Source organism: Ambystoma mexicanum, chromosome 8 (genome assembly GCF_040938575.1).
Source record: "Ambystoma mexicanum isolate Mex_15411 chromosome 8, UKY_AmexF1_1, whole genome shotgun sequence".
NCBI classification, from domain to species: domain Eukaryota; kingdom Metazoa; phylum Chordata; class Amphibia; order Caudata; family Ambystomatidae; genus Ambystoma; species Ambystoma mexicanum.
Genome location: NC_090929.1, coordinates 989,876,604 through 989,902,271, shown reverse-complemented (window position 1 = coordinate 989,902,271; position 25,668 = coordinate 989,876,604). Strand labels below are relative to the sequence as shown.

Below are 25,668 nucleotides of genomic sequence, written 5' to 3'. Positions count from 1 at the left end.
ATTTAGGTGATTTAAAACAGGAATCTCTGCCTAAAAAAACTGTTATCTAAAATGCAAATGTTATTTCAGAAATCTTAAAGTGTGGAAAAGGTGATAGGTTAGTTGCATCTATCAAGCAGCTTCTGGTGTTATAAAACTTTCTAAACAAATATGACTGCAACCACTAGATTTCTCAACAATACAGAAACCAGGCACACAGCCCTGATGGTAACTACTTAAATTGTCTTGTTTTTTTCTTTTTGCTTTGACAATAGACAAGTAGTAAGATGCTATTTCCTTTTTGTTTATTAGAGAAAATGTAAACCCAGCTAGTAACAAGTTATTGATTTCCTCTGGATCATTTGTAGAAAATTACCATTTGTAAGGTTAAAAATATCTAAATGGGAAACATGTCTGCCCATAGAAAAGCCAAAACTGTTGGGTTGCCAGTTTTTCTTTTCTGTGCAATATTTTAAAATGCTTCTTCTAAATTCTCCATTCTGTGAAATACACACTGCTCGGAATCTTTCTCTTCGCGGCTCCAATTTAATTGTCTTTGTATTGTGTTCAAATCCCTCTATGGTCTTCTCCCAGTTATTTGCCATCCTTGGTCTCCTTCGATGTCCCCACTCGCTTCATTTGGTCTCAATTTTGATTTCTATTATCTGTCCCTTGCTCTCCATGTGCCCAATCCCGATCCTGTTCGTTTTCTTCTTCTTGTCCCATACCACTGCAACTCTCTCCCCCCACCCCATTCTATTACTGCTTACTCTTCCTTCCATACTACTCTAAGGAACTCTCTACTCCAGTCCTAATTCTCTCCTTGAAAATGTTTGTAATTGAAGAAACCTTCAATTGTATTGTACTGTAACTTTTTTTTTACAGCGGGGTATAGTGCTCTATAAATGCCAAATAAATGATCAAACACAACTTTATTCGACTGTTGGTGCCATAAAAGCATAAAGCAATACATTTAATAAAAAACATACATTACGATTCATAATCGCAATGATACATCTCACATTTCATCAGCCATCCATAATATGTACACAGCAATGTTAAAAGTCCCGCAGTCGAAAACTTAATATTTTTTGCAGCTCATTATGTTACCATTAAAAAGAATAAAGAGGGAGCTACACAAAGGATCTTAAGATTCAGCTGAGGGTCATAAGGCAGACCATAATCATAGCACCAGACTACTTGAGTCTTCGTAAGCAGGCTCGGTGTATACATGTGGATACAGCAAACACTGCAACCGGGTCCCTGGCATTCAAACCAAGTTCCATGACTTTGTGGGGCCGCCCCACATTCCTACGTGTAAAAAGGGGAACCAGATAACGATGTCTCAAATTGCTATATTTACTAGAGAAGAACATAAAGTGTATAATCGATTCATTGGCTGCCCTACAGGCTACACATTCTGGGCTATTCCTCTCATCCCATTTAGCGGTAAGAGAGGCTACTTTCAAAACGTTACTGCGTAGATGTACATAAAGGGAGCAGGCATATCCTGGGCTAACATTGTTGAGGTATTCCTCGAAACCGTGTACCCGTTTGTAAGCCATATATATTTGCCCAGTGCTCAGAGCCAGACAATCCAGCTTCATCTGGTTAACTACTAGGTCGTGGTAGGCACACTTCACCACCAACCTAGTTCCTGAATTGATGCTCTGGGGCATCTCCCATAGCACAGACAGATCGAGTTTTGCAAGCTCTGCGTGAATAAACCTAAACCAGGCTAGGGACTGAGCCGCCCCCAGTAATAGGAAATTAGAGCCAATCGGTATGGTGCAAGATGTTAATTTGACCAGATCGTGACCCAGTACAACACAGGTCTGGTGGCCAGAGCCCCCGCGATAGCGGGCGAGTTGCACTCCATCCAAAGACTAGCAATGGGGACACCCCTCGGTTGCATCAAGATTGCCCTAAGAAATTCATTCTCTGAGACACCGAGGGATGGTACCCTTAGTTTAGTTTAGTTTAGTTTAGTTTAGTTTAGTTTAGTTTGTTTATTTATAAAGCGCGTCCGAACCCTCAGGTAGCTGGGCGCATAATCATGTGCACAGCAGAGTTACATATCGTTACACGAGCATCATAATACCACAGACAGAGCATACATTGGTCCAGACTCTGAGTGTTTACATACAAGAGTAGAATATACCGAGAAGGGTATGTACAGAGAATAGGCACAAAATAGTTACAGTTCCTCGATAATTTCATCGATATACATGGAAAATAGCAGGGGCGCAAGCGCACATCCCTGACAAATCACCTCTCTATTGGGAAAGACTTGGTTAGTCCCCCCACCCCTAGTCTCCACCTCGCTGAAGCCTCGCTGAAGCCTTATTACCAGTGTATAGGGCACGGATGTTTTCAACAAGCTTAGTAAGTACACCCTTCTTGGCCAATGCTTCCCACAATAGCTGCTGTGGTGCACAATTGAACACAGTTCGTAGGTCCACAAAAAAAGCATATATTCTAGTATTGTTAAGTAGGGTGTATTTGGACAAGATCAGGCTCAGTCTAAACCCCTGGTCTATTGTGCTGGTGCCCTTACGGAAGCCTGCTTGGAAGTGGTTTACCTCTCGTCAGCCCACTCTTGTAGGCACCCGAGAAGGACTTTGGCGTAGATCTTCCCTGCGGTGTCCAACAGTGAGATGGGCCTGTAATTCCCAGGTACGTGCCTGTCACCCTTCTTCTAAATTGGTACAATTTCAGCGTCCTGCCAAGAGGGCGGGACAATACAGGATTCAGCCACAGAGTTGAACACACAACACAATGTGGGAGCCCAGACCCTTAGTTCATCCCGGAAGAGATCAATTGGCATCTTATCTGGCTCTGGGGCTTTCCCTGCCCCCAGTGCCAAAATGGCCACTTTCACTTCCTTGGACGAGATGGCATCTTCCTCCATACCTTGTGTTTCACAACTTCTAACAGTGAGAGTAACCCCACTTGCTGTCAGACCGCATTGATAGAGAACCCTAAAATGTTCCTACCATGTATCGGGAGTGATCTGGCACCTAAGCGGCTCAACCATTTTCAAACCCCTACCATTTAGCAACCTCCACAACCCAATGAAATCTCCCTCTCTACAAATACACTGCTCAGATTTGACCACATATGGTATGCCTTCCTGTAGAAATTAGTTTGGAAACATGCGTGGATAGTTCTGGGGTGGCTTGCGATACTGCCTTATCTTGCAATTACAACACGCATTTTAAGAGAATACTGCATGCTAACTATTTTTTAACAACGATAGGAAATGGCTTTAGAAGCCTGTTGAATTATCCTTTGTTATTCTCTATGAGACTCAATAATCAAGTCAGAAAACGTTGTAAGGCCTGCGTTAGAGGTAATTTGCCTGATAAACATACTTGAATTCAGCTAGAGGTCTGGAAGAAAGTGCTACTAGCTTAATATCACAAGAGTTTAATGACAATGGAGTTTTTTATGGCATAGCGTGAAATTCATGCATGCACATTTTAGGCATACGTTTTACACCACACCACATTTTCATTCATTTGTATGGTCAAGAAGGGGGCACGGATTAGAATGTTTTTTTCCGCTACTCCCAACATCTCTGCCATATAAATGCAGCAGCATTTACACCAGAATGACTATTTCATGATGACTGGAATGATGTGGAATCATATGGAATCTGATTGCTTTTTACAACAGCAAAAAGAAGTGAGTTTGCACAGGTGTATACTGTGCCCGCTGTCTGCCATGTGCAATTGGCAGGTGGTGTTTACTCAATTTGCACTGTTTAGTACAAAAGGGAGGCATAAAGGTGATTTTGCCATGCAAACGATGAACATTGCATGGAAGGAACATGTTTGCACCTGCAAATGTAACAATTCCCCTCTGGGCAATGTACAGAGGACCTGGATTATAAATAAGATCCACTCAGTGCAGGTGGTGTGCATAAGCTTGGTTCATAGAGAGCTTTTTGGAAGGGTTGATAGTGTTGCAGGTACATAAGCTAATCTATTAGAGTAGGCATTGGCAAAGACAACAGTTTTGATTTTATTATAGCTATTGGAACAAGGTTCTGCAAAAAGCGATTGAAAGTGGCTCCCAGAGGTAAAAGGGGGTAGTAAGGAATGAGGGAAAGACAGGGAGATGAACAAGAGAACGAGGCGTGCCGAGGGAAGAGGGGTGATGGAAAGTGCCGTAAAGAGGTGGGATCAGTAGCGAGGGTAAGAGGTGAGAGCAGGAATACAGAGAGTGGAGCTTGCAGGATACTCTCCGAAGGTAGGCAGGGAGAGGGGGCGTGGTGCATTGCACACAGAAGGTCAAAAATCACCACTGAAGGTCAAATTCCTCTTAGTGGCTCACGTGAAGTAGGGAAACCCATTGTAATTCAATGACTACTGCTCTGAAGGCATGCAGGGATGAGTAGTAGCTCAGCCCCTACTCAGCTTCACACTACTACTAAGCCAGCAGTGATCCTAATCATATAGGTGAAACAGACACACCCCAACAAGTATATATTGCCTTCGTCTTCTTTTGGTAGAGCAGGTCAGGCCGAGGGCAGGCTTAATCGTCCAGAAAGATGGGAGCGGACACAGCTGCAAGACAAACAACAACGGTATGGTTGTATCAAAATAAACAAATGTGCTACCAATATTCTAGAAAAATAGGAACTTTAATAAAAACTACCAATGCACTGAACAAATTAAGAACACTAAACACAGAGAATGCAGACTTTGAGGACAGAGGGTACTCTGGGGTGACAGGCAAAGACACTCAGGCACAAGATTTCAGCAACAATGTCAGTGTTCAAGAATATGTATTTCCAAAGACAACAAAAAGGGGGCTTAAAAGTCAGAAAGTTTCTTTAAGATGGATCAGTGGAATAGGGCTGCTTCAAAATAACCCTTATTTGTAACATTGGGTGCTCGACGGCACAGAACCAGACTTTTTGGTGCTTTTCTGCAAGCAAAATTGTTTTGAAAAGGCCAAGTCGCATTGTTCAAAAAGGGAGTCAGATTTCAGTTGGCTTTGTGACAGGTTTTCTGTGGATCGAGTCAGCGCTCGAGATGGGTGGAGTCAATGGCTCCCAATAACTCGAGTCAATGTGTCAGGTCGGATTTAAATGATGCACCCGCTGCGTCGAGTCAGCAACCAAGACAAGACGGGTGAGTCAGTGGCTCCCAGTGGGTCAAGTCAGCTTTCAAATCAAGTCGAGATGATGCTTCTGTTGAGTTGAGTCCAGCAATCAGGATGCAGCAAATCAGGTGCTTCCACAGCAGCAAGCGAGTGGTTATGTCATGGTGGCAATGAGCTTCACAGGATCAAGTCAGTGTCAAGACATGCCAAAGAAGCAGGCAAGCAGTTCAGAATCCATAGAGTGCTATAAGCATCACTGCAGGTCTTGTGGCAGTTCAAAGTTGAGTCAAGCACTATCAAACCAGCTAGATGTATTGAGGTGGTTAACAGGGTTCTGTGCTAACTCTGGGTTTCTGGGTTGCTGGGAACCCCAAACTAGTATCTCTGTGGATAAGGGGAGCCCTTGGTGCTGCACTGCCACTCCAGGAAGATTGTCAGGCATTCAAATCCAGCAAACGGATCCTGGTTCTAGTGGGGACACATCAGAGAGCCCTTGGGCCACAGCAGTGTCACACCAAATGTGCCCTTGAGGTGGGCAGGGAGAAAACCATTCATTTTCCTTGGAAGCTTCTGTTTTCTGCTTTATGGCAGATGATTTTGGAATAGACTGTATCCCAAAAAGAGTTCCTGGTGAATCCTTCTTGCCTTGAAGTCCAAAGATAAATTGGCTAAGGATAGCATTTCCTGCCCTAATAAAGGCACACTGCTACAGTGGCTTGATACAAAGCAAGCCTGTTGTCAGTAGTCCAATCCAGGTTTATTTCAGCAGTGTCCTTTGCCTTCTGACATCATACCCAGAATGCTTTATCTGCAGGAAGTGGCAGGGGAGGAAATAGAGCCCTAGTGACTGGTAAAATGGTGGAACTCCTCTGTTGGCTTAAAATCATCATCTGGACCACACTAAATCCACCAGATTCCCATGCCTACCTACTTCAAAAGGACTGAAGTGATCAGGATCCTGGTGTGAGAGTGACGTTGTTATGTCAGGATGGTCTGTGAAGCATGAGTTCCCAGTGGAACACCCAGTGAGGGTTGCTGTGCCCTAAAAGGAAGGGGTTGGTCTTCCTCTGGATGATCACAAGAGCATCTTCCTAGATATTGTCATACATGACTGTTGTGGAAACATCCAGGCCAGACAGTCAACATACATCAACACTGCCATGACTGAAGCACTAATATGATACCCAGATTCTGTGGCTTTGTAATTGTGTAATCCTAGTAGCCATCATGCATAACTAGACATGGCTTATATTTACAGTTTACTATGCCACCAGGTTGACTAGGATACCCAATGAATATGTTTTCAATCAGAGATGCAGATGGTTAAAAATCCACCTCTGCCTGTGGGAACGTTGTGTTCCAGCAGCTTTCAGCAATGCACATATGACCTTTGAACCTGCCCTGCTTTCACTGCAGAGCCATTGCTGGTGTTTTCAGGAGACTGGTCAGAGCAAAGGCACATGCATGCACTATAATATTTCAATGGAGCATTATGAAAGTGGGGTCTGATTAGCAGACCTCCCGTACATGAAAAAAATCCCAGGCATCATTTTATTTATTGAAAACCAAAAAGGCTTAGGCTATCCTGCCATCATGAGGTGGTATTCTGTCACCTCCATTTCCCAGCAGCAGGATCAAATACAGAACATATGCAATATTAATCTGTAGAGCAAGCCTTCAAGTGAAAAAAACATGAGACAGCAGAGTCTGGTTATGATGGAGGAGACATAGTCAAAGTGGATGTTTGAGGAGCTTATATTGGTAGATTTACGACACCTAAGAAATTGTGTCTACTAGATTCAGATCTGGCATTTATCTCAGTAGTAAAAACATTCACATTCTAAAATGAGTTAAGGTTTTCATGGAGTGTAGACTTGCTCTGTACTTTTGTTATTGGATGTGCCTGTATTCTTTGTGATGAGGAGTTAAGCTTTCTACATACAAAAAGTTAGGGGTTGGCAATGTTAAAGACACTACACACAATTAAAGTCCACAACTGTTCGGAATGCCAACTTTAGAAACAGAGTGGAAAATAAATATTTCACAAACCAAAACATATTTCCACACTACAAATGAAACCTCAACACTCTACAACATTACTTCACAAGAACCAATTAAACTATAGAACTAATGTAACCTATCTAATATTTAAAGCAAAGTAGGTTGTTTACTGTTATGTATGCTGAAAGCTCGTGTTTTTTTGGTCTATGGAAAATCCAATGCCAAAAAGTCCCACTTTTGCGCATTAATTTTGCAGGAAAACATCCTTTTAAGCTCCCCGAATTTGACTTGTGTTTTTGGCTGCGGTCTGACCAGTTGGGTGCAAAATGTGGTAAACGTACATTCATGGGTTTACAAATTATTATAAAGTGTCACACAGCGTAACTATTGTGCTGCCCTAGCATTGCTGGGGATGAGGATAGCATACATGAAACTTGGCAAAGTAAGAAGAGAAAACACTTTACTCTAATTTTTTACCTCGCTCATGACGTTCACTAAGTTTAGCAAAAAAACTTGTTTAGGTCCATTGGCCACATCCAAACACACCTGCTGTATTTAGTGTTGGCATGGGGATGATTAGAAAAAATGAAAGGTAACCAATTAATTAACCGTTCTCCATTTTCCTTGCACAGGTAGAACCATATTGGAAAAAAGGGGCCACATAAGTGTCCTTTGTCCCCAAAATGTGTAATATATTGTAGAATATGTGCAGAGTAAATGTGTCTGAACGGCACCTGGGTCTAAACCCCAAATGGTTTGAGCCATGGAGGCGGCTACAAGTTACTGGAGAAAAAACCTCTGTTGCTGCTATTTATTAAATTATGCCTGCAGTATGACTGGCCTTAGCTTTGGAGGCCAAACAATGATTTCTATGGTAGCAAATGGGTTTGGCAGCTCAGCTTGTGGATGCAGGTTTTCTGTGTGTCTTTTTGTTTGTTTTATCCGATCATCTGTATAGCCTAGAGTCTAGAGCCCCTGTAGGATTGTAGATACCATATTTAAAGATGCACTGTAAATTACAGTGGCATTTGCACCAATCACTATTTCCTATTGGCTGTGTCAGCCATCCGACCTACACATTCCATTTCGGGCTTCAGAGATACAATTTTATCACTTTACCACTAGGTGGCTCCTTGTCATTCAACGGAACCATGTCACAAAAACACTGCAAAGAGGAGTGTGCGAAATAGGTCTCGTTCAAGCACAAACGCATTCAAGCACTGTTAGCTACCCGTAACATAAGTGGAGGGTTGAGCGCCTCGCCAGTGTACCCTTAATAGATTGGGGACCAGGCGGCTGCCTCATCAACTATAAGAATACCTCATTGACTAGGACCCGGATTTCGATCCACCCCAACAATGCGATTTTGAATAAGTTCAGTAAATAGTGCATTTCACACCCGAGCTATTTATTTATTTATTTATTTATTTATTTATTTATTATGTATTTCCATTTATCCCCTCCTGTTTGTTAAATGCGTTTTTATCTTCTCCAGTTGTTTTGGGTGGGTGCAGAAAATAAAGACAGGGCATTGACGGATGCATTCTCTATGCATTATCATTTGCATTATGTATTCCCTTCAATGTATCACTGTCCTGCTGCTGCTCGTATTGTACTTTTTATTTCTTGCTTTTCAGGGGTATATTGTAGTGTAAAGCCTTTATGGTAAATGTCAATGGAGCAATAAAGTTGTTCCCTCTGGCACCCTTCCGCACACCCCCTCCCCCACGCCCCTCACCTGTTCACTTCTGATTGACTGCTGAGTGTCAAGCGGGGAGCAAACCTCCAGCCCCCCTCTACTCACTACATATACAGTGGTATTTAGGTCATTCATCAATGGCAGTTTCCACTCCAAGAGATCCCAGGCCCTGCAGACTGCCCCATGTGCCAGTGCACATTTAAATGGACCCTGCATCCAAAATCACCACTAATGCCTCCCAGGTCTAATGGCCCCCAAATGAGAATGTTCAAATAGTATACACTTGTTTTATTTTGATAACTGCAGAAAATTGAAAACATAGATGATGTACTTAAATACACTAAAAACACACACATTGCCTAGTGACTGCTCGCGCATTCCCTTTGATGACAAACAAGGGCTGTTCAATATGATTCCCTGCAGCAAATGTCTTGTGTAAGTGTTCAGGAACCAAACGTGTAGATGCCAGTAATTCCCTCTTCCTTGTTGATTTATGGGCACACTTGAATATCCTTTGAGGTGTGTTTACTGGAATTAGCTCCGGGGACTCAAGAAGAGTCTGAACTCACAGAAAAGAAGGTCCTAGTTCTCAGTGAATCCGGCAGCATGGAGATGTTTAGCATCGTTTTGTTATGTTATCTTTAGTTTCTGGTGTGTCCTGAGTTTAAAATCCTAGCACTTGTGGGACCAACGTCCCTAATTAAATGTATTCCTGGTGGAAGACAGTGTCAATATGTCCTGAAAGATGACTATAGAACCCGGTAAATTGCTTTAGATGCTAGGTTCTTCAAGAGTGGTTTAGTAAACAAGTGCCATCTCTTCCAAAACCTATGATGTGAACGGAGGATATCACGGGGACAACGCGCTGATCTTGGAAGCAAGACCATGGAGGGCAACAGAGATTTGTATCCCGATCCGAGCTTCGAAACCAAACTCAGGTATGGTATCAGGTGCGTTATAAAAAACAATTAAATAAATAAATGCAAAGTCCTCACCTGTCTCATTACACTGGATTTGCATGCAACACATGTTTCTCCTTAACATCACAGATCATAAGAGACAGCATGCATCTCAACCCTGAAAAAAGGCCAGGCTGCCTTTTTATTCCCCCAGGATAAAGCCTCATCACTCAGGTTACACTTTTTCCTATTCCAAAACTAGGTCTCAAAGAATACAAATGCAAAAACTAGGACTGGATGCGCACTTACAGTTTGGAATGGTTCCTGCTAACATGTTGCAAAGCATCCTGTTGGCAAGCACAACACTGTGTATACTGTAGAAACATGTAACATAAAGACACACCATACTGCTCCCCATGGCCTCCCTTATGCAGTTCGCAAAGAACCAAAGAGTGTTGTTATGCTTAAGCTGATGCATACTATGGGGTGCTTGGGCAAGCAGCAATGGAGCAAACCCCAAGAAAGTTAAGTGGGGGAGCAGAGCATTTGCAGAGGGGGTACACAATGAGGGACATGGAGGCCATGCAGGTCGAACTGAGTTTCACAGAGGGCCACCCTTGTAAGTGGGTTGGGGGAGAACACAAAGCAACGTTGCAGGGGACAGCCGTCACATGGTATATAGAACATCAAATGTTCAAAATCCTTCAAAAGTAAAAGTACCACCATAAGTATCAGTCGTTAAACAACCAGTTTTATGTACATGGGCAAAGAACAACAGAAAAAAACAGAGCAAAACAAATGATCTTGGCCAATGCATTTCTGATAGTCCACTAGCCTTCGTCAGGGTCTGCCTGTTTCCGAATTTCAAGAGTATCCACAGCTGCCAATGATTAACTGAAGGTAGTACATGTGGTGCCTAGTGACACAGCAGAGGTCTGAGCTGAGGATCTCGGGTCTAGATGCGAACCGCCAGCCAGAACTATGGCCACCCGCTTCGTAGCTAATGCCACACAATCCACACTGTTCATGGATGTGACATTATCCTTTTTCCAGCTGCAGCATAGCCTCCCATCTTACTTGGCTTCCAGCCCACAAGACATCATTGGAGAAGCAGATGCAAGACAATGTACCTGTCAATGGGCTGCCGGAGAGGCATCGCCATAGACTGTGCATGCCTTTGTGAACCACTATGATGTCTTAGGTGGTGTGGTGGAGGTCACTGTCTATATTGGGGAGCCGAGCAGCTTAGGGGACACGGAAAATGGGGACATGGCAGAGCTCCTGGGATTTTCCCATGTTGTATCTGTGACAAATCCCTTGGTCTCGTCCCTTCGCTCCAGGAGGGGACCCTTCCCATGGGGCCAGGGAGGTGAGGCCACTACCCGATGTCCCCACTGGGGGTGGTACTCAGCAGGGGGGATCCCATCGGAGGGGACCCCATACGCAGGAGAAGGGAAGGCTATCAAGGGGGAACGCTGTTTGTTAACCACCATGCCACCATGCATTGTTCACTGAACAACATGGATAGGGCCCTAGCACCCCCATCTTCTTTGTCTCCTCTATCTTCTGTTAGTTACTTCATGCATAGCAACCCTGTCTATCAGATAGACAGTACTGTGACGAGGAAGAGTGAGGAAAGAGAGTGGATGACTCCTGAAGTACTGCCACGAAGAAGAACAGGGCAATGAAGAGCCCCAAACATGCTAGCTATCTGAGATTCGAAAGACAGCTTACCATAGAAATTGGCGAAGGACTCTCCTTAGGGTCAGTTGTGCCGCAGAGGAGCATCGACCTGGGGAGTGAAGTCATGCAGGGAGGACGCACTGCAGACCCGGGCGCCAGAGAATGTTGAACATAGCGAGGACTCACCTGAAGGCTGGGAAACCTGGTGTCCGGTGGCAGGAAACAAGCCATCCGGGTGGTCCAGGCGAGACCCGATGTACGGCGAGAAGCCAGTGTGGGCGGAGCTGCCGAGAGCCGACCATGATATCCCAGTGGAAGCCAGAGAAGCTTGCCGGTGTTGCTGAGGACCGGGATCAGCACAAATCAAGTCAGAAGGTATGCAGAGAGGGAAATTGGGAAGCACTGTGAAAGCCTATGGGCTGTGGTTCGGAGGGATTGCAGAACCATCTTCTTCATCCCAGTGGCACCAAACAGAGAAGCGACACATACGGGGTGGGAGAGCACCCCAAAGAAACCAGAAGAGAGCTAAGGGTCTGGGACTCGAATGTTGAGCTGTTTGGAGAGTAATACCTACAATATAATGCCTGGCAGGATAGTGAACCGGGCCTGAGAGAGTGACATTTTGAACTTGAAGAGGGGGGTCTGGGACCTGAAGGTTAAGAGGTGTGAAGAATTGCACATTCAAGGTAATGCCTGGCAGAATAGTAAACCAAGCCTGAGAAAGAGACATTTGAAACCTGAGAAAGGTGACCCACATAACCAGAACCGGAGACCAGGTGGAGAGAGATATCCTTTGGCAAAGGTCAGAAGAAGACAAACAGAAAAGAAAAGCATTCTTTAGTCAAAGTCAAGATAAGACCAGGGGAAGAGAGAAATATCCTTTGGCAAAAGTCGAGAAAAGACCAGAGGAGGGAAGATATATACTCTGGTAAAAATCCAGATATCCTTGTGACTGTTGAAAGAGAGCCTGAAAGAGGCTTCGGGAAGGAAGACAATTTCCCCATCTGTGTAAATAACTATATAGAAAGGCCTGGTGGCGGCCAGGGGAAGGAGGATACTCCCCCATCACTTATGAACTGCCTAAAACCATCCAGAAGGAAGGCGCCACCCTTCTGGAGTGAGGGCAAAACCTGTTAAATAGTTTTCTTTTGAAGTGTAAGGGTCGGGAATAGGTTTGGGACATAGGACAGTGGACTATTTACTTTTGACGGACATTCTGACATCATCCTTAGTTTTATTTGCGGCAGGGGAGCCCCTCTTAGTTATTGGGACATGTAGGGTTCTTCCTTATTTTCTGTAAAATAAAAGCCTATGCCACCGAACCTGCTTCCTTAGTCATGGTGGCAATGATTTCACGCTAGTGCCTAAAAGTAAAGCAACACATTACTGTAAAGAAGTAGAAGCAAAACAAATTTTCAGATTTTGAGAGTCAAACTGGGAGAACCAAATGTGCTCATTGACATATATTGGTGTGAGATATATTTTGGGTGTCTGGTCTCCAACGGCACATACAGTATGGATGATAGGCATGTATGGGCACTCCCACATGCTACATTATACAGTACAATACGTATTTGCCCTGATGCTTATCTATCTTAATTGATGGGAGCGCGTTTCCAGTGCTATAGTAATAGATGGTGTAACAAGAGAGGGAAATCGCAAGAGTAGCCATTGTTGGATTTCCATAATGGAATATCTAGCATCAAAAAGCTCCTTCAGCTTGGCATGCATCAATGGACTGATGATTTCTAGGCATTGCGGGTACAGCGGGTATAGCAAGAGAAGTGGCTCACAGTTTGCAATACAGAATGAATAGCTGTAAATGGGGTAGATGGGGTAAATTAAATGGGGAATGGTGGGAGGCGGTGGTATTCACAAGGCACGTAAAAGTATACAGGTTAATTGCTTTCCAAGAGTACTGCCATAGGTACAACCATCAATGCCACGTGCCTTAATCAGTAAGTATTGACATTTTCCATCCCAGGTAAGATATTGCCCACGTCAAACTTTGAGAACATCTCGCAAGCGGCGAGAGGCAGTATGGGGACACTGTGCAGGTGATTAACATCTACATATCCGTGGGGCTCCCTCACCATAGAGCAACCAAACCGAACATTCAAATGAAAAAGAGGCACCATTAGAATATTTAGAAGTGTAATGCACTAAGCAAGCAGAGAGGGAGTTGCTGAGGCTCAAACTCCAACTCTGAAAATAAAGAAAATAAAAAAAATAAATTAAAAGACACAGCCCAATACGGTAATGCCATTTCAATAAAGAAGTGCACTTTTTTATTCTGTAAGAACCAAAATATGTTTGCAGAGAACAAGCTAAAATATTATGTTGGATGGCAAGGGATTCTGATCTTGGGCCCTTTGACACAGTGTTGCATTATTTGACCACATCCTGCACAATTATCTAGATGAAAGGACTACCTACAGCTGCCAACGGAGTGCAGAGAACCTCTTGGCAAATAAGCTTCAAACTTGCACTAAGCAAGTAGAACTTGGAACCTTTCTCTCCGCCACCTCGCTCTCTATCTGTGGCGTTCCTCAGGGCCCTATCCTCTCACCATGGTTTTTCAACCCTTTGGCCCACCTGATCTCTACCATCTCCTCTAACATTCAGTGATAAGAGAATGACAATCAGCTTTCCTTCAGGCTCCCCTCAGCCTCCTCTCATCTCTTGCTCATTTCTGACTGTCTATCCGCGATTCAGGATTGGTGCCCCTCCAACAATCTCTGCCGTAATGCCAGTAAGACAGAGATCCTTCTCAATGGGACCCCTGCGCCTGCGTTCCCTCTCTCACTCTGCCTGCCTGCCATGGGCCCTCTTCCTTCGCCTTCCTATGAGGCAAAAAACCTTGGTGTTATCTTCGACTCCACTCTCTCTTTCTCTCCTCACATCTCGGACGTTGCAAAGACGTCCTACTACCAGCTACACCTCCTCAAAGGGGCGCTTCCCTTTCTCACTTTCCACACAGGAACTCACTGTCTCCAAAGCCCTTCTTCTCTCTAGGCTGGACTACTGCAACAACCTCTTTCTCAATATGCCTTCCTCTACTCTCCACCCTCTGCAACTAATCCAGCCTCAAGCCCAGGGACCGTATCTCTCCAGCCCTGAAATCTCTCCACTGGTGGCTGCAAGGATCAAGTTCAACACTTTTTGCATTGCCCACAAGGTTTTCTGGGGCCGGGGCCTGCACTACATCCAACGCTCTCTTCCAAAATATCTTCCTTCTCGAGCCCTTCGCTCAGCTACCTCCAACTCTCTAAGGGTAGATGCTTCTCCAGGCAGAGAGTGGGGGGTAGATCTCTCTCCTCTGCAGGTGCCTGCCTCTGGAATGACCTCCCTGCCCCTCTCAAACATGAGCCGGACCACCTAAAGTTCCGGAAGCAGCTCAAAACGTTCGTCTTCTCCCCTGCTTTCTCTCTCTTCCTCCCCTGCTGACTTACCTGACCTACCTGTCTGCTGTACCGACTGGTTTTTTGGCTACCCTCAGAATCCCACTAGGTACCAGGCTCTTTCTAGGTCAGTCACCCTTGCACTGCCTACCACGCACTTAGGGGCTGTAACTGTAACCCTACAGTCCCTTGTTCTCCTTGCACTACCCAGAGTCGCGCTACCCTGGCTGCACTTACTCAGAGCATTGCTGCCCTGTTTTCTCCTCCCCTCTCCCTTGCATTTCCCCCTCCCTTTCCCCTTGCACTTCTCGTTCCCACACTTGCAGGATCTGAATGACACAAGTCCTAGTAAGATAATTTGTCTTGTGCTCCCTCTGTCTTCCCTCCCTTGTCTTGTCGTGCCTAGAAACACTTGTGTACAGACGCGTTATAATGACTTATAGTGTCATATCATTGTAAATTGGCAGACAAAAGCAACAACTAATAGAAACGCCAATTCAAATAGTTCTGTAATTAACAAGGGTAAGTGTTTTTGAGAAAAAACTCAAGAAGTGGTATTGGAAGTCAAAGGACTGCAAATGTGTGCTCTTTCATCCCTGGGTGGATTACCTTAACCTGTCTAACTCTGTTGCAGGGGCTTTGGCATTTCCCTTCAGCCACTGGCACCAAGCCAAAAGACTAAATGCTGTCACAAGCGTACATATGCTTCAACCCCATATTTTCTATGTTTTTGTATTACTTGTCAATGGGTAAACAAAAGAAAGTAAACTAAAATTGAAAAGACAACAAGTTCTATTAAAAAAGAAATTGTGAGGCGGTATGTTTTAAACACTACACCTATTGCTGCTCCATATTTGGAGTCAAGTGTCTTTACCTCGTCAAGACCAATGCCATAAGCATGAAGTCTGGAGAAGCATTTATGAGTGTTAGTACAACTTCGTGCATCACCATGCACACTTCTCAGCAAAACCTTGTCCCTGGGCATCTTAGTTTCCATTTAGATCCACACCATGGAGAGAGTGGAAAGGTGCTGTTAGTTTCTCAGTAAGTCTGTCTGCAAGGGATACGAAGAAATAGCTCAAACAAAGGCCAATTTTGTACCCTGCGCATTGCACACTCCTGTCTCCATGGAAAAGGTCCGATCTATTGGACAACTCAACTAAAATGGCTACCGGACAGATGCAGCCTTAGGTCCAACCACACTGGTTTGCTGGAATCACCTAAAGCCAAACTGTCCGTTGTAGGGGTGTTTCCCTTTTTCGACTAGTTGCCTTTGGAATACTTTACCACCACATTTGCGACTCTGCTATAGCCTGGTCACTTTCAAGCGTTTTTTGAAAACTGTTCTTTATGAATAAACTCAATATACTCGTGTTTTCTCCCTTAGGATTTCTAATGTCTTCTCCGTGTTGATTGTTGTTCGTCAGTCTCAGCGCTCTTATGCCTTAGGGCTTTGGTCTCGGCCCATATTTAGAAAAAGGGTGCATTGTGTACCTCATATTCACTGTGTAACATTTTTTGAAGATGTGATTCAACTGTACTGTAATACTTTTTTTAAGCCGACATTAAGTTAAAAAATCATTATGTGTATTTTTGAAGGATACTTTGCTGACCCAGATTACGTTTCCAATATTGAAATATGCTGGAACGAAGGATGTGAAATTAAAGACAGGCGATGCCTATGCGAGTTTGGTAAATGTAGAACTACATACACCTACAAGAACAAGAAGGAATGTGCAAAAGCCCTAGGTAAGTGTCTTTGCTTGTAACTTTCAAATTTTATGAAAATATGCTTTTTTAGGTATATTTGAGTGTGATTGTGAGTACTGAGTTGAAATTGTGTTTTTCTGACAGCACAAGCTGAAGTGTGCATGTTACGTCGACCACCATAGATGGTGTAGTCACACTGTTCAGTTACAGGGAAAGATGTTGCATCATTTTAAGTAAAATTAACTTGCTTCAAAACATGCTTTCCTCCTCTTTGATAATAATAATTTTTTCCTTGTCAAATACTTTCTGCAACAAGCGCCTCGATGCCTCAGGGTTTTGTGCGCTGAAATAAATGTAAAAATAAATAAATAAATAACTACATATTAAAGGGTAATTTACCTGTGGCAGTGGTCATCACCTTAGCACGCAATGTATGAACAGCAGCACTCAGCAAACCAGCTTTTGACCATCTTCCGTGCGACCACTTGCTTTCCTCACTTCTGAAATTCCCAGCTTCTTGTCCAGCCTAAACAGCAGCACGTGGTTTCATAAGCTCTCTCTGAAATAGCCTCCTCCAGCATTTCTGGTACAGTGACATGCTAACAGTAAAATGCATGTTATTCACTTTTCAGTCACTTCAGAAGCAGGAAGGGGACAAGGTATCTCTTGTGGACAACAAACTAGAATGACTTATGTGGCCCCACAAGGGGGTAAATGACTTGAGCTCAGGCAACACCTAAAACATTCCCTCCAACACCATTGCTGGGCTGTTTTTCAGGCATAAAAACACTTCATGGTTTACAAAATCCTGACACAAGTCCCCTGAGAACCAACACACTTCCCTCAACTTTGGTGATGATGATTTTGGAGGAGGCAAACTTTCTAGAGCTTTTGTATTTATGTACAAAATATCCTGGTGAATCTAAGACTGAGATTCCACATACAATTTAAAACGTTTATAAAGTGTATATTTGTTAAAACACCTGTACTGTCAGTTTCCAAGCATGTGCTATTCAAACCATCGCAGGCAGGTTTGTGTAGGCTTGAAGTCCTCTCTGGTTACTCTCACTCTATACAGGAAGTGACGTGGGAGTGGCACCTGGCATTTTCCCGACTTCCACAGTCTCAGTGCAGGTACAGGACAAGTGAAGAGAAGAAATAGCAAGTAAATCTGAGCTATTGCACTGGTGCTTGCACTAAAATAACTTATAAGGCGGTTCTAATATTTTAAGCCTCTGAATTTCACACTGCGGGAAAAGCATTTGAAAATTTGTTTTATTTTTTTAAACTACCACCTAGCCTTACATCTATTTTTTTGTTGTTGCATCAACAACACCTATTTGTAACTTGTTTTTTAATTGACTGTTTGGTACCTGTTAGCCACTAAACATGTGCTTGGCTTTGTGTCCATGGTAACTCTTCACCATGTAGTCTAGATGAGCTTCTTATATGAGATACTGAAACAGACTTGCATATAATGTTACACTTTTTGAAACAGAAACTTGTGTTATGAATCCTTGGGTGTCTTAGCCCAACTGATTCACAGCTATTATCAACCATGAAGCCTGCTGTGCTAACAAATGCACCGTTCTAACATTGATAATGTATTTTTGTATTAGACACTTCGAATGGAAGTCACTAAGGTACTGTTAGGTATGAGGAGCACAAGGATACAATTAGACTTTGCATCAATTAAATGTTCGAAACATTGCAGTATTGGTCCCATCGCATGCAGGTCAGTAGGAAGAATTACTCTGGTTGACCTTCTGCGCGATCCTGGCACTGCATCAAGGTCGCGAGAGCATGCCCATGGCTCTTTGACGGCTTATGCATTTTACAATCTTAGCTTATTATTTTCAGCTAGTGCAATTAAAGGTATAAAACTGAGATTTTGTGTGATCGATTCTTGGCCAATTATTAAAATCCTCTATACTGAACTCACTATCATAAAAGTTACAACCTTACCCTCTTGTTAAACGATGTCAATGATGAAATAGGCAATTGACTCACAAGTAAGATGACCAGGTCGATGGGATATCACAGTTCTTTGCCATTCTAAAAATGCCTATAACTAATGTTAAATTGGGTATTTAAAGAAATGACAAAACATTTAACAATCCCTGTGATCTAAAAATAAGCTAATTTAATTGTCTTTATACAAAAAAATAAAAGGCCCTAAACACACCTCATTATATAAAGCTGTGCTTGTTACAATCCTGGCGAAAATCTAGGCCAATAGAGTAGCAAAAGAAGTCCCAAACTAGAACATTCTGACGGTTTTGTGTTCTCCCAATGTGACAATTCATGTTGCAGTTAACAGTAAATCCCTGCTGCCTACGGATTTTGTATACATCAAGTCTTGTCATAGAGGAAGAAACAGTTTTTTATGGTCTGCAATGGCCTCATAACATTTCTGCCCCAATGTATCCACTGTACACACACCCTATATATCAAAACGGAGAAAGGGTACTATCTAACAACATACCACCTACAAAGTTTTCTATTAAGCTGGGTAATAAGCAAGACTTCCCACACTGATGTTCTTATTTGTGTTGTGAAATGAGCCACTGGTGCAGTTTATTTGGCTGGATCACTTTAATAATCACTTTAATAATGGTCATCAGTCTCGGGAGGATAGCTCAGAGGCAACGTGCTCGCCTTGGAAACAAGACAACACGGAGCAACACAGGTTCGATTCCTGGGTCTGCGCTTAGAAGCCTCTGGGTATTAAGCAGGTTATAAATAACCTATCATATCATGTATACCAACACACGCTGATGAGAGGAAAATCACTATGCAGACAAAACTTTGTTAGGATTTTTGTAATTAATAATTAAGCCACAATCACGTGTTCCACCCGGTACAGCCCTCAGAAAGCATAAATATGGCAATTAGAACCCCGAGTTTACGTCCCGAGGTGCTAATAGCAGTGCTTTCCATGAAACAATGGGTCACAGAGTGTTGATTCAAAGAAATACCCACCCTCATGGCCAAGCAGAGTGTCTCTTCCATTTCCATGGCGGCCCGGCGGAACATGACAGGAGCAGCACATGGGCTGATCCGGAGGGACGGTAGAAAGAAGCGGGACTCACAGTAGAGGGAGGGAAGATGGCGGTGCAGGCATGAACAGCTGAGCTTGAGCCTGCGTTCCAAGCAGCATGACTGGCTGCCGAGCCCACCCCGGGTGCTAATAATATTGCACATTTTTTAATTGTGCACAGGAATTTAGTTCATTATCCAAGTACAAGTTGTAAAATGTATAAACAATTCGGACTTAGGCCTCATGGTTTATCACGTCACCTGAACCCTTTCATGGCGTTATAAGGGGGAAATGTTTATTGTAGGATACACATAACATCAAGGGGTTTCTGTTAGACGAAGGCCAATAAAGGAGACCAAAGGCTGAGTGGTTTTTAAATGTCAATCAAACCTCTCAGATGGCATCATTGGACCAGAATACAAGTTAGACAGTATTCATTTTGTATATCACATGTTAAGAAATCGGTATGCTTCTCGTTGCTTGCAAGCCTAAATGTAGGAGAATGATCTTCAAATAAGTAGCTTAACCCATGCTTTTAATACATAAATATGCCAGTATTCTAAGGCTGTTCACAACTGCCATTCACAAGAGCTTAACATTTACTATTTATAGTCGACTGTTAATGTGGCAAAGCATGGAACATACTTTGTCCTAGCAGAAAAATTATTATTGAAAGCAAGAATTTGAGAAATGTTTATTTGTGTATTTACTTAATGTATTTTTTTTTATGTATAGAGAGGTTTTGCCAAAATGCTGCACCTAATTTAAGCGAAGTGTCACAAATTAAAAAAAAAAAAAAAATGGATAGCAATTTCATTCAGGAAGAGATGAGAAGATTGCGCTGGACCGAGTTCTCGTAGCACTATTAGCGTTGGGCGGTATCTCAGCGGTATTGCCACCGGGAAACTGCCCAACTCGTGATGAGGACGTTTGTCACTAAGGGCCTCATCACGATTTGGGTGGCAGCCTTCAAATGCAGTGCTAACGCTATTACCGCCACATTTAAAGGCTGGCCCTATCATGAGTTAGCAGCATTTACCTCCAGCTCTGAGCTGGGTGTAAATGCGCAGACTCAAAGCCCATTTCCGGCGCAATTACCACCACGTTATTACCGCTCAGTAATTGCGCTGAAAAAAAGGCAATTTGGGTCCATTGGGTTACAATCCTTCCCTTTTCTCCGTGGTTCACTAGGTTGGGATAAGAATAAAGCTGGTCGAAGAACACAATTTCTGTTGGTAACTTGTAAATGTGATTGTGAATGTATTTATAACTGAGTACACTGGTGGCCTGTTACTGTATTTATGCTTGCTCACCCTGGCACTTTGGTGGCCTCTCCTTATTTGCCTTTGTGTAAGGGAGTGCAACGCAGCCCACTCTCATTAAATGTACTTGTAACACATAAATGCAGCGTTGTTGTGAGTTGCTACAGTAACCAAACTGTAGCCGGAAATGGCTGCACGTATGGAGACCTATCCTCTGCACTCCTAAGGACTGACGAGCGATTGCATGCAGTCTTGTGCAGCCCACAGCACCCTCTCGGTCTGGCTCTGCCTCCCAAAATGAGTTCCCCCACCGCTGCACTCCTTACTTGTGTCCGGTGGCCCGCTGACATTGGTCTCCAGCACGCCCTTATGCACGTAACTCACATGCCTCCAAACCGTGCCAGGTTGCACCGAACAGCAGGTAGTCCTTCAGCGGTTGCTGGGAACCGTGTCTCCTTGCTGTCTTCACGACACAAGTCCATGCACCAACAGACAATGTGGATGATTCAGCGGCCCCCGATTGTCCCTCCAGGCACCTGCGGGATGGCTCCTCCTATCTCCACCTACTCCATGGGTCCTGTCTGACCATCCTCTGCCGCCGTAGTCAGGACGGCTCGTCATCAGTATACTGATGAAAGCGGAGTCTTCAGTATGGTGCAAGGTAAGATTTATTCTCAAGTAAGCACCAAGATAAGACTGCGGCCACTCTATCCAATTCTCTCTCCCAACTGACCCCAAACATTCCTTCTGTATCTTCAAATGACACCAGATTTAGTAAGGAGCTTCTCGTTGTGACCATGTTTATTGTGGCCAGACTTGCCCGCAATGTTTTTGAAAATCAAGAGTCCCTGATTAATAGGTGGACTCACTGGATTAGTTCAGTGAAAGGATGTGTCTCCATAACTAGAGATGGTATTCTAAAATGCACTATGGTGAGAATGTCTGGCACCACTGAGGAGTGTATTCAAGTTTTTTTCCACTCTAGGAAATTAGTTGATGGGCTGCTTGCTATTGACCTGCGGATATACCTACCACAATGTTCGATAATTACGGTTAGAGCTTATGCACCTAAACAGCATAACTTAATTGAATCCTCGGGGTGCGCACAAGGTATAGGGAGCAGGCATGGGGCATTTATTTCCAACAATGTGCCCCATGTTAGGGGACCCAGGAGTAGGGCAATTCAGAATCTGAAGAGGTTTTGGAGGGAGCAAGGTGGTGAGACTATGGCCTTGGATAATTCTTGGTAAATGGTCTCCAAGAATATTGCAGGGATTCTGAAACATATGGAGGAGCCATGTTGGTGTGATTTTGTTAGGAGCTTTCAGGTAGTCTTTTTTCAGGAAACTTGGGCAACAGAGGGGGTGGAACTACACGGTTTTCAATCATTTCATATTCCAGAGTAGGCGGGCCCTAGGGCCCTAGGGGCAGACTAAGTGGTGGCCTGCTCATTATGCTTGATTCTTTTTTAAATTGGAGCATCTCAGTACGGCCAACGGATCTGGTTGATCTGCAGCACTTGGTAGCATACATCCGAGAGCGAACATGTTTTACTGTTCAATATCTGTAAAAGGGCTAATGTTAGCAACTGCTCTGTAAATAAGATCCAAGAGCCGATTGATTCATGGGGAGAATATGACCATTTTAAAACTCAAATTTTCAACCTCCAATTTGAACCCTTTAAGGAATTGGAGGGATTATGAGAGGACCGGGATGGTGCCTGAGAGATTCCCCCATTAGTGACTCCATCCCCAAGAAAGGCTCACCGTGAAGCAGTTAGTACAGCCCGCGCCTTGTATAAACTGGAACTGAGGGCATCTAACAGTCATTTTACTAAGGATCCGCCGGCCAGAAAAAACATACATTGGTCCTAGTGGTTCCTTGAACATAGATTGCATCTTGTTCGCAGCAATAGATTGGGAAATGATCCTTAAATTTGAATTGGCCAAAGGATTGGAGAGTGATCACCGTCGACTGCCCATTTCTGTATCCCTGGGCAGGGTGCCATGCTCAAACTCCTTGGCTTTTAAACCAGCCCTGGTAATTTCTGTCAATGGTCACACACATAGAACTGTCAAGTGGGCTAAGTTCCTTGAATGCGAATGGAAGCCAGTGAGTTATGGAACTATTCTGGGCCACATAGAGAATATTTTTTTTGGTGGGAATACTGGAATTTTGGGTGAGTTTGGAAACCTTACTGAAAATTTGGAACACTATTTCTCACTTAGGGCCTTGTCACGAGTTGAGCGGTAACCTTTAAATGCGGCGGTAACGCTATTACCGCCGCATTTAAAGGCTGGCCCTATTATGAGCTGGGCAGCATTTACCCCCAGCTCTGAGCTGGGGGTAAAGGCCCTGGCTCAAAGCCCATTTTCAGTGAATTTACCACTAAGGTATTACCGCACGGTAATTGCGGCAAAAAAGAATGTGGAATGGCAATAACCGCTACCACCCAACCTGTGATCTGGCGCTAATAGCGCTGGAGTGGGTGGCGGTAGCGCTGTTAGCCTGGGCGGTATCCCAGCAGTATTAACGCCAGAATCCTGCCCAACTCGTGATGAGGCTGTAATTCTAAGGCTTTAGTTAGAAAACAAACATTAAGTAAAGAGGGATGGTATGATGGGGAGTGCAGAGAGGTTAAACAGAAGTTGCTAGCTAGTCTGGCATCGGGCTAGTAGATAAGGTTGAACTGTGCTCCTGTAGGCAGAGGCGTTGCTAGGGGGGGCTGAGGGGGCTATAGCTCCAGGTCTTTTGGTTGTAGCCCCGGTTAGAAGCTCAGGGGCTACAACCAAAAGGCTAGCTAGCCCCCAGTCCCGACAGTCCCAAAATGAGTGGTGCCCCGGATCTTTTTCCAGACCTAGCAACACCCCTGCCTGTAAGGCCAATTATAAGAACATTATTTTTATGAAAAAAGAAGCTTTTATTAAGCAAAACTGAAACCTCCTATTGACTGCTTACAAGCTGTGAGATTGCATTTCTTTTTGGAAATTAGTATTGAGTGTAGAGGTTAATGAGGAAATGGGGACACAGCCTTTCAATGCTGTATCACTGCCAATGCCTGTCGGGATCAATTTTCAGAATTATTTGCGGGCACGCCAGTCATCATCACTGAGTGTGTTATTATTGACTTGCCGAGCGCTTTGAAGTCCGTTGGTGGGGATTGTCTCAATATTGGGATAGAAGAAATTTACAAATCGATAATGTCACAAAAAGGTGGGAAGGCTGCTGAACGCGATATGGTACTGATCGATCTATGTAAAGACCAATCATAGGTCTGGGTCCTGGTCTTGCGTAGACTCTTTAATGCAACACTGAATCTTAACTCTACCCCCCAAACCAGGCTGCAAGCAGCAGTAGTCCCCATTTATAAGAATGGGCTAAAGAACTCCCAGCCAATTATCTCCTAATATCACTTTTGGTTAGTGCAGGAAAGATCTTTGCCAAGGTGATTTTGCCAAGGTGATTTTGCCAAGGTGATTTTGAATTGTTCACAAACTTGGGCTGATGATATTGATTGCAAGCCGGATTCCAGCCGGACACCATCGATGAAAGCTTTCTTTTGTATATAATGGTCTATAAATGTATCACATTGAAAAAGGTTCAAAAATACGCTATTTCCGTCGACTTCAAGACAACTTTTGATGGTGTCTCACAGGAGTTATTATGGCAAATCTTGGATAAAGGGGGACGCCTATACAACGGATTTCTGCTATATAGACAGTTTTTGTATTCTGGTAATGAAGCAGTGGTCCACTATGGGCTTGGAGGTGAGACAACCGGCCCCATTCACGTTACCAAAGTGTGCGGCAGGGCTGTTTAATTGGCACCCTCCTGTTTAGCATTTCTATGCAAGAAATCATCAACGCCTTGCTGATAGATGGTTTAGACCCTCCAAGAATGGGCCCCGAAAAATACCCAGCATTGTTCTATGCTGATGATGCCATGCTTTTGGCAACATACCCTTAAGGCCTAAAACAACTATGGCGTGTCTTTTGAGGAAGTGCGGGGACCTGAACCTTTGTCTAAATATTGGTAAAACAAAGACAATGGTCTACAAAACCAAGCTATCTAAGCACTGTGCATTGACTATTTCAGTGGCAGGCCACAGGTTGGAACAGGTGACATTCTACGATTACTTAGGAACCTGATTCCACGAGAGTGGCTTGTGGACCGCACAAATGAGCAAGGTGCGTATTTGTCTGGAGAAAACCAGTGGGGCGGCAAAGTCCTTTTATAATAGACACCGGAGAGGTGCAGTTTCTCCAGCTATTGAACTTTACCAAAAGCAAGCTATAACAGCAGCTCTGTATGGTGCCGAATTGTGGGGCTCTGCCCCTGTGAAAACTTCACTATGGTAAAAAATAGAATTTTGAAAGGCCTCCTGATGTTACCTACTGCTCTCATACATTTAGAAACTGATGTGCGACCCATTCAGAATGCTGTCTCCATTAGACTAGCACTAAACTCGATAAGGCTATGGAGTGCAGAGGGACTTGAATAATATCATAATGCCTTTAGTTATTTGCTGGACTTGGAAGTGGGCCATGCATGTAAGAACACTTTTATTTCCTCTGGATGAATCAAATCTGTGGGAAAACCCGGCAAGTGCTAACAAAGCAGCATTCAGTAGAATCGAGAAAGCAGGGTCCTTTCTTATTTGGAAAAATATGGAGGATTCTGCTAATAAATTAAAGCTTGCCCCAGTTTATCTTACGAATAAAGCTGATTTTGGCTTTGAAAATTATTTTGATGCAGTACAGCCACCATATGTCTGTGCACTTTTTATTGGGTTTAGGTTGGGCACACTCAGGGCAGCCTCATTCCCAAAAACATGCGGAAATAATTATTCAGAAGTATGCCCTTTGTGTGGAGTGGGCGATGA

General features: G+C 43.8%; 1 protein-coding gene across 1 annotated transcript in view; it reads left to right on the top strand.

The window, feature by feature from the left end:
- The window catches only part of LOC138473704 (cysteine-rich motor neuron 1 protein-like), a 216,410-nt gene that overhangs the window by 104,568 nt on the left and 86,174 nt on the right, over positions 1–25,668 (top strand). Inside the window, exon 3 of the mRNA XM_069612189.1 lies at positions 16,374–16,523. Coding sequence (XP_069468290.1) covers positions 16,374–16,523 — 150 coding nt within the window. The remainder of the gene's footprint in view (positions 1–16,373; positions 16,524–25,668) is intronic.